Here is a 13335-nt window from a genome sequence, read left to right as displayed (position 1 = left end):
CAATTTAATTCTGAGTCCTGGGACGCTGAGAAATTGTGTTACATCCTCTCCAAGGCTAATATTCCAAGGTGCAGCATCCAGGACTGTACATAGTCCACCAGGTGTGGTCCAACCAAGACTTTGTATACCAGTTCTCCTGTCACAAAGCCTAATATTCCAGGAGTGTTTTCACTTATATTTTGTACCTAACCATTACGTTTTAATGATCTCAATTAACCTTCTGTCCACCTTCCCTGTCTGTAGCTTTCCACGTTTTACAGAGGTACTCAGATGTCACCATTTTGTAGACTAATTGATGAATGTTGAATCGTTCACCATTCTCCCCCTTGCTCAATCAATATCTCTTTGTAATTTCATCCTCCCGACATTCTATGAGTGCCACTTACCGTCTTGCCGTTGGAAATCTCGGATATCTGGCTGTCTGTTGTGTTGCCCAGATCATTCATAATGTAGCCACTTCCATCCAGTTTGGTGTTCCCAAAGATGGGAAGTCCGGAACCACAGGTCACAGCCTAAGGACACAGGTTAAGCCATTTCAGACTGAGATAAGGAGAAATTTCTTCACCTGAGACCACACTTGGTCTATTGTCATACAGTCATACAGCATAGAAACAGGCTCTCTGACCCACCGTTACTATGACAACCAATAAGCACCAAACTATACTAATTCCATTTACCTGCATCTGGCATTTTAAGTACTTATTGAGAGTCTTCTTAAATTTTGCGATAATACATGCCTTCACCACCCTCTCAGGCAGCAGCACGTTCCATTTATCTACATGAAAATGTTTTTCGCCAGATTCCCTTTAAACCACTTACTCATCTTAAACTTAAGGCCCCGGACATAGACTTTCCTATCATGGGGTAAAGATCCTCATCATCTATCCTGTCCATGCCTCTCATAATTTTATAAACCTCAGATTCCCCCTCAGCTGCTTCTGCCCCAGAGAAACCAAACCCAGCCTATCCAGACTCTCCACATAACTGAGACGTTCTATCCCAGGCAACATAACTGAGACGTTCTATCCCAGGCAACATCCTGATGGATTTCCTCTGCACCCTCTCCCGTGCAATCACATCCTTCTGATAGTGTGGTGACCAGAACTGTACACAGTGTTCCATTTGCAGCCTAACCAATGTTTTATAGAGTTGTCCTTGCTCCTATATTCTGTGTCCCAAGTAATGAAGGCAACTGCCTCATATACCTTCTTTCTCACCCTATTAAATTAGATTAGATTAGATTAGATTACTTAGTGTGGAAACAGACCCTTCAGCCCAACAAGTCCACACTGACCCACCCATACCCCTATTTACCCCTACGGGCAATTTAGCATAGCCAATTCACCTGACCTGCACATCTTTGGACTGTGGGAGGAAACCGGAGCACCTGGAGGAAACCCACTATCTACGTGTGCTGACACCTTCAGGGATCTATGGACTTGTACAGCAAGGTCTCTTTGTTTGTCAGTCCTCCCTAGGGATCTGCCATTCATTGTTTATTTCCTTCTCTCACTAAACCTCCCAAAATACATCACTTCACATTTATCAGGACTCATTTCTATCTGTTGTTATTCTGCTCAATTTATCAGCTGACCAATATCAGACTCGAACCATCCTTCTTAGTATCAATAACAGCATCAAATTTCATGTCATGTCCAAACTTTTACTAATTATACCTTCAACATTCACATCCAAATTGTTCATGTACATGACCAACAGCTAAGACCCCAGCACCAATCCCTGTGGTACACTGCTGGTCAAAGTCTTCCAGTCACAAAACAACCCTCCCCCCACCCCACCCCCAATCACCCTCTGCCTCTTATTTGTCAGCCAATTTTACATCCAGTTTGCCAACTTGCCTTGGATCCCGTGGGACCTTCCTTTTTGGACCAGCCTTCCATGTGAAACCTTGTCAAAGGCCTTACTGAAGTCCAGACGGAAGTGAGGACTGCAGATGCTGGAGGTTAGAGTTAAGATTAGAGTGGTGCTAGAAAAGCACAGCAGGTCAGGCAGCATCCGAGGAACAGGAGAATCAATGTTTTGGGCAAAAGCCCTTCGTCAGAAAAAAACATTTCCTTACTGAAGTCCATGCAAACCGTATCAACTGCATTACCCTCATCAATATATTTAGTCATGTTTTGAAAAAACTCAATTAAATTAGTCAGACAGGATATCCCTCTAACAAATCTGTGCTGACTGTCTCTGATCGATACCTGCCTCTCTGAGTATTGATTAGTCCCGTCTCTAGAATTTTCCAATAATTTCCCAACTGTTGCCATCAAATGGACTGGTCTATTATGAAGTGACCTATCTTTGCTGTCCGCCTTGAATAAGGGAACCACACGTGCAATATGTACAGCTTTAGTCTCCTTATCTGAGGAAGAATGTTCTGCTGAGGGAGGGAGTGCATCAGGTTTTATCAGCCTGCTTCCCAGGAGGGGAGGACTGATGTCAGAAGAGAGGCTGGATTGGTTAGGACTGGATTCACTGGGATTTTGAAGAATGAGGAGATATCACATAGGAATCTATATCATTCTGGCAGGGTAAATGAAAGAAAGATATTCCCGATGAATGGAGAGTTCTGTGTAAGGCTGCGATGAGGAGAAATGTCTTCACCCAGATGGTGGTGAGTCTGGGAAGTTCTCCACCACCGAAAGCAGCTGAGGCCAAAATTTTGAATTTTTTTTTGAAGAAGGAGTAAGATACAATTCTTGGGTCTATAGGCTTCAAAGGGTATGGGGAAAAGTGGAAACAGGGGACTGCATTAACTAAATATACTGATAAGGGCAGTACAGTAGATATGGTTTGCATGGACATCAGTAAGGCAGTTGACAAGGTCCCACATGGAAGGCAGGTCCAAAAGAGGAGATCCCATGGAACCCAAGGCAAGTTGGCAAACTGGCTGGCAAACAGGAGGCAGAGGATGATTGGGGGAGGGTTGTTTTAGTGACTGGAAGCCTGTGACCAGCGGTGTACCACAGGGATCGGTGCTGGAACCTTGCTGTTTGTCATGTGCATTAATGATTTTGATATGAATGTAGAATATATAACGATCCGCCATAGTCGTATTGAATGGTGGAGTAGGCTTGAAGGGCTGAATGGCCTACTCCTGCTCCTAGTTTCTATGTTTGAGTGCAAACCCATTTCCCTTCTGTCCATTTTTTATTGCCTAACCAATCAAAATTCCTCAAAAAATTAAATTAGATTTGTCAGTCATGACGTACCCTCCAGAAATATCTGTTCCTTCTCTCTGGTGAGCTCAAATGTCTCTGAGTGCTCAGTCACTCGGTCCTTAATTACAGTTTGCAATTACTTGGCCCCTCAGCCAATGTTATACAAACAGGTATATAATTTCCTGCTTTATCTCTCCCCTTTCATAAATAATGAAGTTACTTTTTTTTAACTTGGAGTTACCATCAAAAACAATTATAAATTGCAGCATAGAGCACAGTCTTTAGGAATTTAAAGCTGCATTTATTTTTCATGACGGAGCCCATTTCAAGGTGAATATTGATGTTGCAATGTAAATGTCGAGGTTTTCTTTCAACTGAAGCTCTCAAACATTGAGGTTAACAGCGTGAGCCAGGAATGGGACAAAATAATCATAACTTGCCCAGCTAAGTGCAGCTCCAACAATATTCAAGAATCTTGACACCATCAAGGACAAAGCAGCCTACTTGATTGGTACCACATCCACAATTCTACCCCTGCATTCCTGAACACATTGTTGCAGCACTGTGCACTCTCTACGTGATGCCCTGCAGCGGCTCCCCTTCAACAGCACCTTCCATTTGAATTGAATTTATTGTCACGTGTACCGAGGCACAGTGAAAAGCTTCATCTTGTGAGCAATCCAGGCAGATCACAGAGTTAAGTAGCATAGATAGTAAATAATAGGTAAACGGTGGCAAAAACAAAAACACAGGTACAGGCGAATGTTAAGAGTTTGTGAGTCCGTTCAGTATTCTAACAACAGTAGGGTAGAAACTGTTTTGAAACCGGCTGGTGCGTGTGTTCAGGCTTCTGTACCTTCTCCCCGATGGTAGAGGTTGTAGAAAAACATTGCCAGGGTGGGATGGATCTTTGAGAATGCTGGCGTCCTTTCCTTGACAGTGGGCCTGGGAGATGGATTCTATAGATGGGAGGTTGGCCTTTGTGATTGTCCAGGACAAGTTCACCACTTTCCGGAGTCATTGCCAATCTTGAATGGTGCAGTTGCCATACCAGGTAGTGATACATTCAGAGAGAATGCTCTCGATGGTGCACCTATAAAACTTGGCAAAAGTTGGCAAACCCCCAAGCATGAATGTCCTAATGAAAGGACAACATCAGCAGACACATGGGAATACCACCACCTGCAAATTCTCCCTCTGAGACACTCACCATCCTGACTTGGAAATATATTGCCATACCTGTGTCAGTGGGTCAAAATCCTGGATTCCTTTATGAACAGCACCGCGGGTGTCCCTACACACCACACGCTGCAGGAATTAATGAAGGCAGCACACCACCATCTTCTGAAGTGATACACTTGGGATGGTCAATAAATGCTGATCATGCCAACAACTCCCACTCCTGCAAACTTACGCTTTCCTCTAAACGCCAGCAAGACTGGAAAGAGGAGGTGAAGGATGTACCAGGAATCAATAATGACCAAATAAGGAAATGGAATCGAGTTTAGTTTCAAAAGGCTTAGCAATTCTACAAGGAGTGGGGTGTCTGAGTGATGGAGCTGGGTTGTGTTGTCCAGAGACAAGCACAGAGAATGCTGGAGAAACTCAGCAGGTCTGACAACATCAGTGGAGAGAGAAAGTTGAGTTAATATTTCGAGTCTGTGTTTGTCTCAATTTCCACTGTGTTTTGCTTTTATTCAAGTGTTGATCAGAGAACATGTCAAATTAGAAAAATAATGATTACTCATTTGTCTGGGTGAGCCTGCGCATATAACCTGCTTAATTTTGTTAGAGATCGTTAATGCAGAAACACTTATGGATCCATTTCACTTGGAGTTCGAACACGATATTAAACTGCAGCGCTGTGCAAATAACCTACTCTCACAGCTCATTTTTCCTTTCATTTCCAGGGGGCAATTCTCACTACAATGTTGGCCACACGAAACTTCTCAGGTAAGGAACTTTCCATTACTTTCTGAAGCAGCCATATTGTCTCCATGTCAAGTTACCCTGACAATGTGTAAAATCACTTGTAATGCAATCACCTCATTGCTTATAATTCATGTCTCTCTTTAAACCCCACAGCTTAGATCAGGAACATAGGGTCAAATTTTTGCAGAGTGCAGACTTCTCCACATACTTTTCAAAATGGCAGCACACTCTGGACGTGGGAGTTGCCCTGAATCAATCTGTCTCGACCACTTTCTCAGTCAATGCTTTCCAAACCCGAATCACTCGCTGTGTAAAGACATTTCTCTCATGTCTCTAATCCTATTTTCCCAGTTTCCTTAAATGCCTGCCATTTGGTTCTTGATCCTTCCACCAGTGAGATATGCTCCTCCCTACCTATTCTCTCCATGCTCTTCATGGTCTGGTAGGGAGTAGTGTCTGTCCCTGAATTTGTAACCAAGCTCCCCAGACTAATGCTTTGTGGGCCTTGAGTTCAAATCCTACCGTGGCAGATGTGAAATATGAATGTGGTCAAAGCAAAACCTGAACTTAAGATAGCCTAACGATGACCATAAAACCATTGTCATAAAAACCCATCTGATTTACTACTGTACTTCAGAGAGAAAAATCTAACATCCATTTCTGATCTGACCTTCATCATAGACTCCCATCAATGTGATTGACTCTGAACTAACCTCTAAAATGGCCCTCAATCAGTGGCAATTAGGATTGGGCAATAAATGCTAGCCCAGTCAGAGATGTCTGCATCTCACAAATAGGCAATAAAACAATGATTTGCCCATCTGTATCAAATCTCCTCTTAATCTTGTCTTCTCTAAGGAGAAAAGTCTCTGTTCCTCCATTTCATCCATGGAGCTCAAGTCCCTCAAGCCTGGAGCCCCATTCTCGTTAATCTCTTCTGCAGTATCTCTGAAGATGTATCTCATCGTCCCTGAAGTACGCCATCCATAACTGGATGCAATATCCCAAACGGGGCCAACCCAGGGTTTTGAACAGGTTTATCATAACTTCTGTGGTTTTATACCTGACACCCCTGTTCATAAAGCTCAGAATCCTGTAAGCTTTCCTAACCACATCCTCAACCTATTCTGCATCTTCTTAAAAGGGCATTAAATTTCTTGTTTGAAAGGTACATGTATCCCCTGCTTTTTGAAAGCTCGCTTTACACCACTACGCTTTTACTAAAGACTTACTTTAATAACTGTTTTCGTTAACCGATAGAAATCCCAAGAGGATTTTCGCTCTTACATAAAGAATTTACGCCACTTCGATTTATTTAATTTTGGCTGACAAAAGGTTTCTTAGGAAAGCTTTAATTTCAGATAGTGGGAGAAGCCTGTGTATGATCCTGAGGTGTCTTGACAGGGTAGATGTAGAGACAATGTTTTCACTTACAGGAGAATCTAGAACGAGGGGTCACTACTTATAAAATAAGAGATCGTCCACCTAAACAGAGATAAAGCAAAATGTTTTCTCTCAGAGTTTCGTGAGTCTGAAGAATCGTTTTTTCCAAAAAGGTGGGAGAAGCAGAGTCTTTGAATATTTTGAAGGCAGAGGTGTGTAGATTCCTGTCGGGAAATGGGATGGATTGTTAATCGGATGAAATGTGGATTTGAGGTTACAGTCAGATCAGTCATGTCCACATTGAAATAGTTTTCAGATCCTGAATGGCCTACTCCAGTTCCTTGTTCATTTGTTTGTAAGTTTGTCTGTTGTAGACGCCCACCCAGCATTCAATCTGCTCCAGCAACCCATGTATACTCTCCTCTAAGATAGACGCAACCCACCCTTTTAATTTTTCAAGACACCTTTTGGGAAAAGTGTTCCCTGACCATGAAAGGTGAAATTAGGATGGTCATTCATTCTGAACTATTGAACCTTGGTGTACTGCACTTGCTAGAAGATCAAACCTGATCTCCATGACATGTTAACCTATTGTATCCAATTGATTATTTGACCAAATTAATTTGTTCTGAACCCCACAATCTCCTGTTCCATCCTCCAGTACATCAGTCCAGTGCCTTTTTAAAGAAGTCAGTCAACTCAGCACTTTTCGACAACAAGCTTTTCCACGTACACTTACTCCAATATTAACACGGATTTGTATGAAAGAATTAATACTGAGGTGTGCTGTAAGGTCTACCCAGTATGGTGATGTCACGTGGATTTACAGACAGAATATATAGCAATCCAACATCTGGTCATCATCAAACTCTCTGTAACGATGTCCATCATGGATGATTGATCATGTCACTGTAACGAGTAACTAGTTTAGATTCCCTACAGTATGGAAACAGGCCCTTTGGCCCAACAAGTCCACACCGACCCTGCAAAGATTAACCAACCCAGATCCATTCCCCTATCCTACATTTACCTCTGACTAATGCACCTAACACTGTGGGCAATTTAGCATGGCCAATTCACCTGACCTGGATTGTGGGAGGAAACCGGAGCACTCGGAGGAAACCCGCACAGGGAGAATGTGCAAACTCCACAAAGTTGCTCGAGGGAGGAATCAAACCCGGGTCCCTGGCCCTGTGAGGCAGCAGTGCTAACCACTGAGCCACTGTGTCTCCCTGTTGCTAGCAAGCAAAAAATTGTATCATGTGTTATGGACTAGACCAGACCACTCAAAATATTTTTAAATGGGCAGCCCAGACCATAACTTTGCAGTTTATTTCAGTAAGTGTCCAGTGAAAATTAACCAGAGTAAGTTGGCTAGGTTGACTACCAGGTTTTAACATAGACAAAAATTGATTTACAAAATTACACAACGAAACACAAAGAACAGAATAAAGAATCCCTACAGAACTCAGTCTATCCAAACTAGACTTAATTATGCTATTAAGTCTACACAACAGTCCCAATAAGCAAACCTCTTAAACACAGTAAAATGAAACAAAGGCTTACAGGTCGAAGTTAGAAGGACAGAAGGAGAGAGAGTTCAGCAGCCTGTTTCCAGATAGCTACACAGCTGAACTCTCTAACTAGCTCTGGATGGAACGGCTCAACTAAAGAGCTGGCCACGTCCCCTTGACTCATACAGGTTACTTCTTAAACATCAAAGCTTTGGCCTAAAGACTCATCTGTTTACATATAAACAAAAAGGCCTTTCATCTCGGCACCAAACCCAGCCATTTTGGAGCCCGGCCAGTTTATGACCCCTCTGAGAAAAACCAAACACACATTGAGAAAAGGAGCAACTTTCAGTTAAAAAAGGACCAGCTTTGTGATACATGATTATTACAAAAGATTCTTCTCATTAGACCAGGACGTGATTTTCCTCTCCTATACGAGTCCACGCAGCCCTGTAGTTTCCTACACTTTAAGGAAGTAGAGAGTGACTTTCTTTGTGAACAGTAAGACAGTGTAATGAGCTGGCATGACCACACAATGGGTTAAGGCATTCACTCTGCAATTATTTATAGAAATCCATCCAGGAATTATCCTGCATGCTCGGATCTAATTATACTCCCTTCAGTCTTGTATTATGTACTTTAATCTGCATGTTATTCTGATGGTGAAAACAATGACTGCAGATGCAGGAAACCAGATTCTGGATTAGTGGTGCTGGAAGAGCACAGCAGTTCAGGCAGCATCCGAAGAGCAGCGAAATAGACATTTCGGGCAAACGCCCTTCAGCAGGAATAAAGGCAGAGAGCCTGAAGGGTGGAGAGATAAGCTAAAGGAGGGTGGGGGTGGGGAGAAAGTAGCATAGAGTACAATAGGTGAGTGCGGGAAGGGATGAAGGTGATAGGTCAGGGAGGAGGGTGGAGTGGATAGGTGGAAAAGAAGATAGGCAGGTAGGACATCATATGGACAGTGCTGAGCTGGAAGTTTGGAACTAGGGTGAGGTGGGGGAAGGGGAAATGAGGAAACTGTTGAAGTCCACATTGATGCCCTGGGGTTGAAGTGTTCTGAGGCGGAAGATGAGGCATTCTTCCTCCAGGCGTCTGGTGGTGAGGGAGCGGCGGTGAAGGAGGCCCAGGACCTCCATGTCCTCGGCAGAGTGGGAGGGGGAGTTGAAATGTTGGACCACGGGACGGTGTGGTTGATTGGTGCGGGTGTCCCAGAGATGTTCCCTAAAGCACTCTGCTAGGAGGCATCCAGTCTCCCCAATGTAGAGGAGACCACATTGGGAGCAACAGATACAATAAATGATATTAGTGGATGTGCAGGTAAAACTTTGATGGATGTGGAAGGCTCCTTTAGGGCCTTGGATGGAGGTGAGGGAGGAGGTGTGGGCACAGGTTTTGCAGTTCCTGCGGTGGCAGGGGAAGGTGCCAGGACGGGAGGGTGGGTTGTAGGGGGGCGTGGACCTGACCAGGTAGTCACGGAGGGAGCGGTCTTTGCGGAATGCAGAAAGGGGTGGGGAGGGAAGTATATCCCTGGTGGTGGGGTCAATAACTCTATCTATATCCTTCATTATTTTTTAAACTTCCACCTCCTATGCTCCAGTGAAAAACATCCCAGCGTTTTGTTTCTAACTCAAACCTTCTGGTACAGTTCAGCTTGCACACTCACCCAGATTCCAATGCAGAATACCATGATACCTGCCATACGGAATTTGGTCTCTGCTGGGGATTATGCTCCATAAAAGTCTCCTCCTGCGCTAGATGTGTCCATCCACCCTGGACACCCCACTGTCCCCCTCTTGCTTTCTCCTGTATAGACCAAATTCTTATTACCCGTGGGGTAATAGGGGCATAACCCTCCTGGGGATAACACAAAATCATGAATAGTGCTCAGCAGCAATGTCACTAATCTCACACAAAGGACTGTGCAATGCTTCAGGGGTTGACAATCAGGAAAAAGCAATAGGGTTTCGATCAGATCTCACCAATACCCGGATCTACAGGGTAGCAAATCCATGTTAAACACAGAGTGTGCTTACATATTAAACTAGCTTCATATGTCCTGTGCTTCACCACTCCCTGTGATTGTATGTACTTTCCACTCACCATGTAAGGAAGAATTGCATTTACGTTGCGCCTTTCACGGGCTTGCCCAAGGCTTTTGGAGAGCAGTCTCTACCGTAACGTAGCCAGTAAAGAAATTCGTCCTTACTCGATCTGTTGGTGGTCAACTGCTCTCTGTCTCATCCCTTCCACAAGTGGAAACAATTTCTCCAAGTTAACTGTCCAGCTCCTCCTTCATCTTTCAGGTTTCTATGTACCCTTTACAATTCAGGTTAAAATAAAAAAATCTTCCCTACACTTCCCCTAGAGCTTGACAGACAATGAAATACTTTCGATGCATAGTCTCTGTTAGAAAATAGAAAACATACTGATTAGTTTGAGGAAACCAGGACCCCAGAAGCAGCAATGAGATAAATAGCCAGATAATTGGACACTCAGTGGTCTTATAAAATATAAACATATAAAGTTATGAAGGGAATTTATAAGATGGAAGCAGGGAGGTTATTTCCACTGGTGGGTGAAACTGGAACAAGGGGCATAGCCTCAAAATAAGAGGAGCTGATTTTGGACTGGGTAGGAACCTCTTCACCCAGAGGGTTGTGAATCTGTGGAATTCCCTGCCCAGGGAAGCAGATGAGGCTTCCTCATTGAATGTTTTTAAGGTAAAGACAGATAGATTTTTGAACAGCAAAGGAATTAAGGGTTATGGTGAGCCAGAGGGTAATTGGAGCTGGGTCCACAAAAAAGATCAGCCATGATCTTATTGAATGGAGAAGTAGGCTTGATGGGCCAGGTGGCCTGCTCCTGCTCCTATTCCTGGTGTTCTTATGTCTTGGTAGAGATCCACTCCTCCCCAGAAGGGGAGTAAGTCAGACACCAAAGAAAGAGAAAATTATCAAGAGAAAATGAGTGACTGAGTGCTTAAATCTCTTCACCAGAATCAAGAATAAAATTGATCTCTTTCTATTTCACTTTCCAGTTGCCTGTGTTGACAGAAACTAGATGAATGGTCTCGTTCTGTAAATGTGTTAGTGAGGGTTGATTAACCTTAGTCTGATCTAAGGGAACATACTTATCTCTCTGGTCATGGAGATTGATGAGCCCAACAGAGAGCCATGGATTAAGTTAATGGGGTGCTTCACAGTAAATATCTATCGTGGAGGCTGGGACTGGAGCATTGCAATAGGGCCAGGAGGATCCAGCATCTAACAGCACACAGTTTGATACAGTTTATACTCGTGCAGAGTATTTGCTAAAACATTGATAACTGGAACTGCTATAAGTTATACCTTATCTGTCTCTCTGCACTTTGCTTTGGCCATAATGTTACTCTAAAACCTTATCTCATGAAGGCACTGTTCCCATCAGCAAACATCTTTGCTTCTCTATCACACTCTCTCTACTCCTTTAACACCCTGCAGGAGTTCCTCAGGCTAGTGTCCTAGACCCAACCATTTTCAGCTGCTTCATCAATGATGTTCCCTCCATCATAAGGTCAGAAGCAGGGATGTTCGCCGATGATTTCACAGTGTTCAGCACCATTTGCAACCCCTCAGATACTGAAGCAATCCATGTTTAAGTACGATAAGAGCTGGACAATATCCAGGCTTGTTTGAAAAGTAACATTCACACCCCAAAAATGCCAGGAAATGACCATCTCCAACAACTGAGAATCTAAACATCACCCCTCGACGTTCAATGGCATTACCATCACTGAAATCCCAACTATCAATATTTTGAGGGTTACTGTAGACCAGAAAATGAGTCCAGCCAGATAACTATGGTGGTGACAAGAACAGGTCAGAGGCTAGGAATCCTGCCATGAATAACTCCACTCGTGACTCTCCAAAATCGATAAGTCACAAATCAAGAGTGTAATACTCCCCACTTGCCTGGATGGGTGCAGCTCCAAGAACATTTAAGAAGCTTGACACCATCCAGAAAAAAGCAGCCTGTTTAATTAGTACTACATCCACAACATTCTCTCCAACAACAACATTCAGTAGCAGCAGTGTGTACCATCGACAAGATGCACTGCAGAAATGCACTAAGGTTCCCTCACCAGCACCTTCGATATCCAGAAAGAGCAGTAGAAACATGGGGACACCACCACCTACAAATTCCCCTCCAAGCCATCACCATTCTGACTTGGAAATGTGTTGCTCGGTCAAAATCCTGGAATTCCCTTCCCAAGGGCATTTTGGGTCCACCCACAGCAGGTGGGCAATAAGGTTCAAGAGGGCAGCTTCCCACCACGTTCTCAAAGGCAACTAGAGATGGGCAATAAATGTTGGCCCAGCCAGTGATGCCCCCATCTCACGGATGAATATACTTTCGACCAGTTGTCATCAACGACATTAAGTGGCTTGGTGTCTAATGTTGGTCTGTCAATGTTACTGTGAAAACAACTTGAGATATTTTATTATGTTAAAGACTCTGTACAAACCATAAATATATATGAGTTGTTGTCGAAGCTCTTTAGAGGAACGGAGATCATGAAAGGCGCTATATAAATTCAAGCTGTTCGGTTTTCTTGACACAGAACTGGCTGATAATTGTGTTCAGAGAGATTTAACGAACTGTAGATTGTAAAATATTTCAAGGATATTGGTCAGTAATTATTTTCTTCCATATCCTTATGATTATCAACATTTAAGATGTGTCCAATTTTAAATTTAATTACATTCAGGCAGTGGAATTTACTCATCTCATGAATATATTTACTTAAGAATCAATTTTGTTTCAGCCAGTCAGAGATTTTATAAGAGAGAGTTACTCGGTGCCTCAGTCTACTGCTTGTAAAATGCTCCGGGGTTTTAGAGGTTGGTTCAGAGGTGGATGTTTCATCTGGTTCCACTTTCTCTGCAATTTCTGCACGCAAACACACACTCTCTCACACACACTCTCTCACACACACTCTCTCACACACACTCACTCTCACACACTCACTCTCACACACACACACACACACTCTCACACACACTCTCTCACACACACTCTCTCACACACACTCACAGACACTCTTTCTCTCATACACATTCACAGACACTCTCTCACACAGACACTCACAGACATTCACAGATACTCTCTCTCACACCCACACTCTCACACACTCTCACAGACACTCTCTCCCACACACACATTCACAGACACACACTCTCACACACTCACAGACACTCTTTCTCTCACACATTCACAGACACTCTCTCACATAGACACTCACAGACACACTCACACAAACACACTCACAGACACACTCTCATACAGACATT

At 43.5% G+C, this 13335-nt stretch overlaps 1 protein-coding gene across 1 annotated transcript in view; it reads left to right on the top strand.

Annotated features, from left to right (window-relative positions):
- Positions 1 to 13335, top strand: part of LOC132823489 (calcium/calmodulin-dependent protein kinase type II subunit alpha) — a 240250-nt gene that overhangs the window by 200923 nt on the left and 25992 nt on the right. Inside the window, exon 12 of the mRNA XM_060837410.1 lies at positions 5084 to 5140. Coding sequence (XP_060693393.1) covers positions 5084 to 5140 — 57 coding nt within the window. The remainder of the gene's footprint in view (positions 1 to 5083; positions 5141 to 13335) is intronic.

The sequence above is a fragment of the Hemiscyllium ocellatum genome, chromosome 16 (genome assembly GCF_020745735.1).
Source record: "Hemiscyllium ocellatum isolate sHemOce1 chromosome 16, sHemOce1.pat.X.cur, whole genome shotgun sequence".
Taxonomy (NCBI): Eukaryota; Metazoa; Chordata; class Chondrichthyes; order Orectolobiformes; family Hemiscylliidae; genus Hemiscyllium; species Hemiscyllium ocellatum.
Note: the sequence above shows the minus strand (reverse complement) of the source record. Positions and strands in the feature narration are given on the sequence as shown.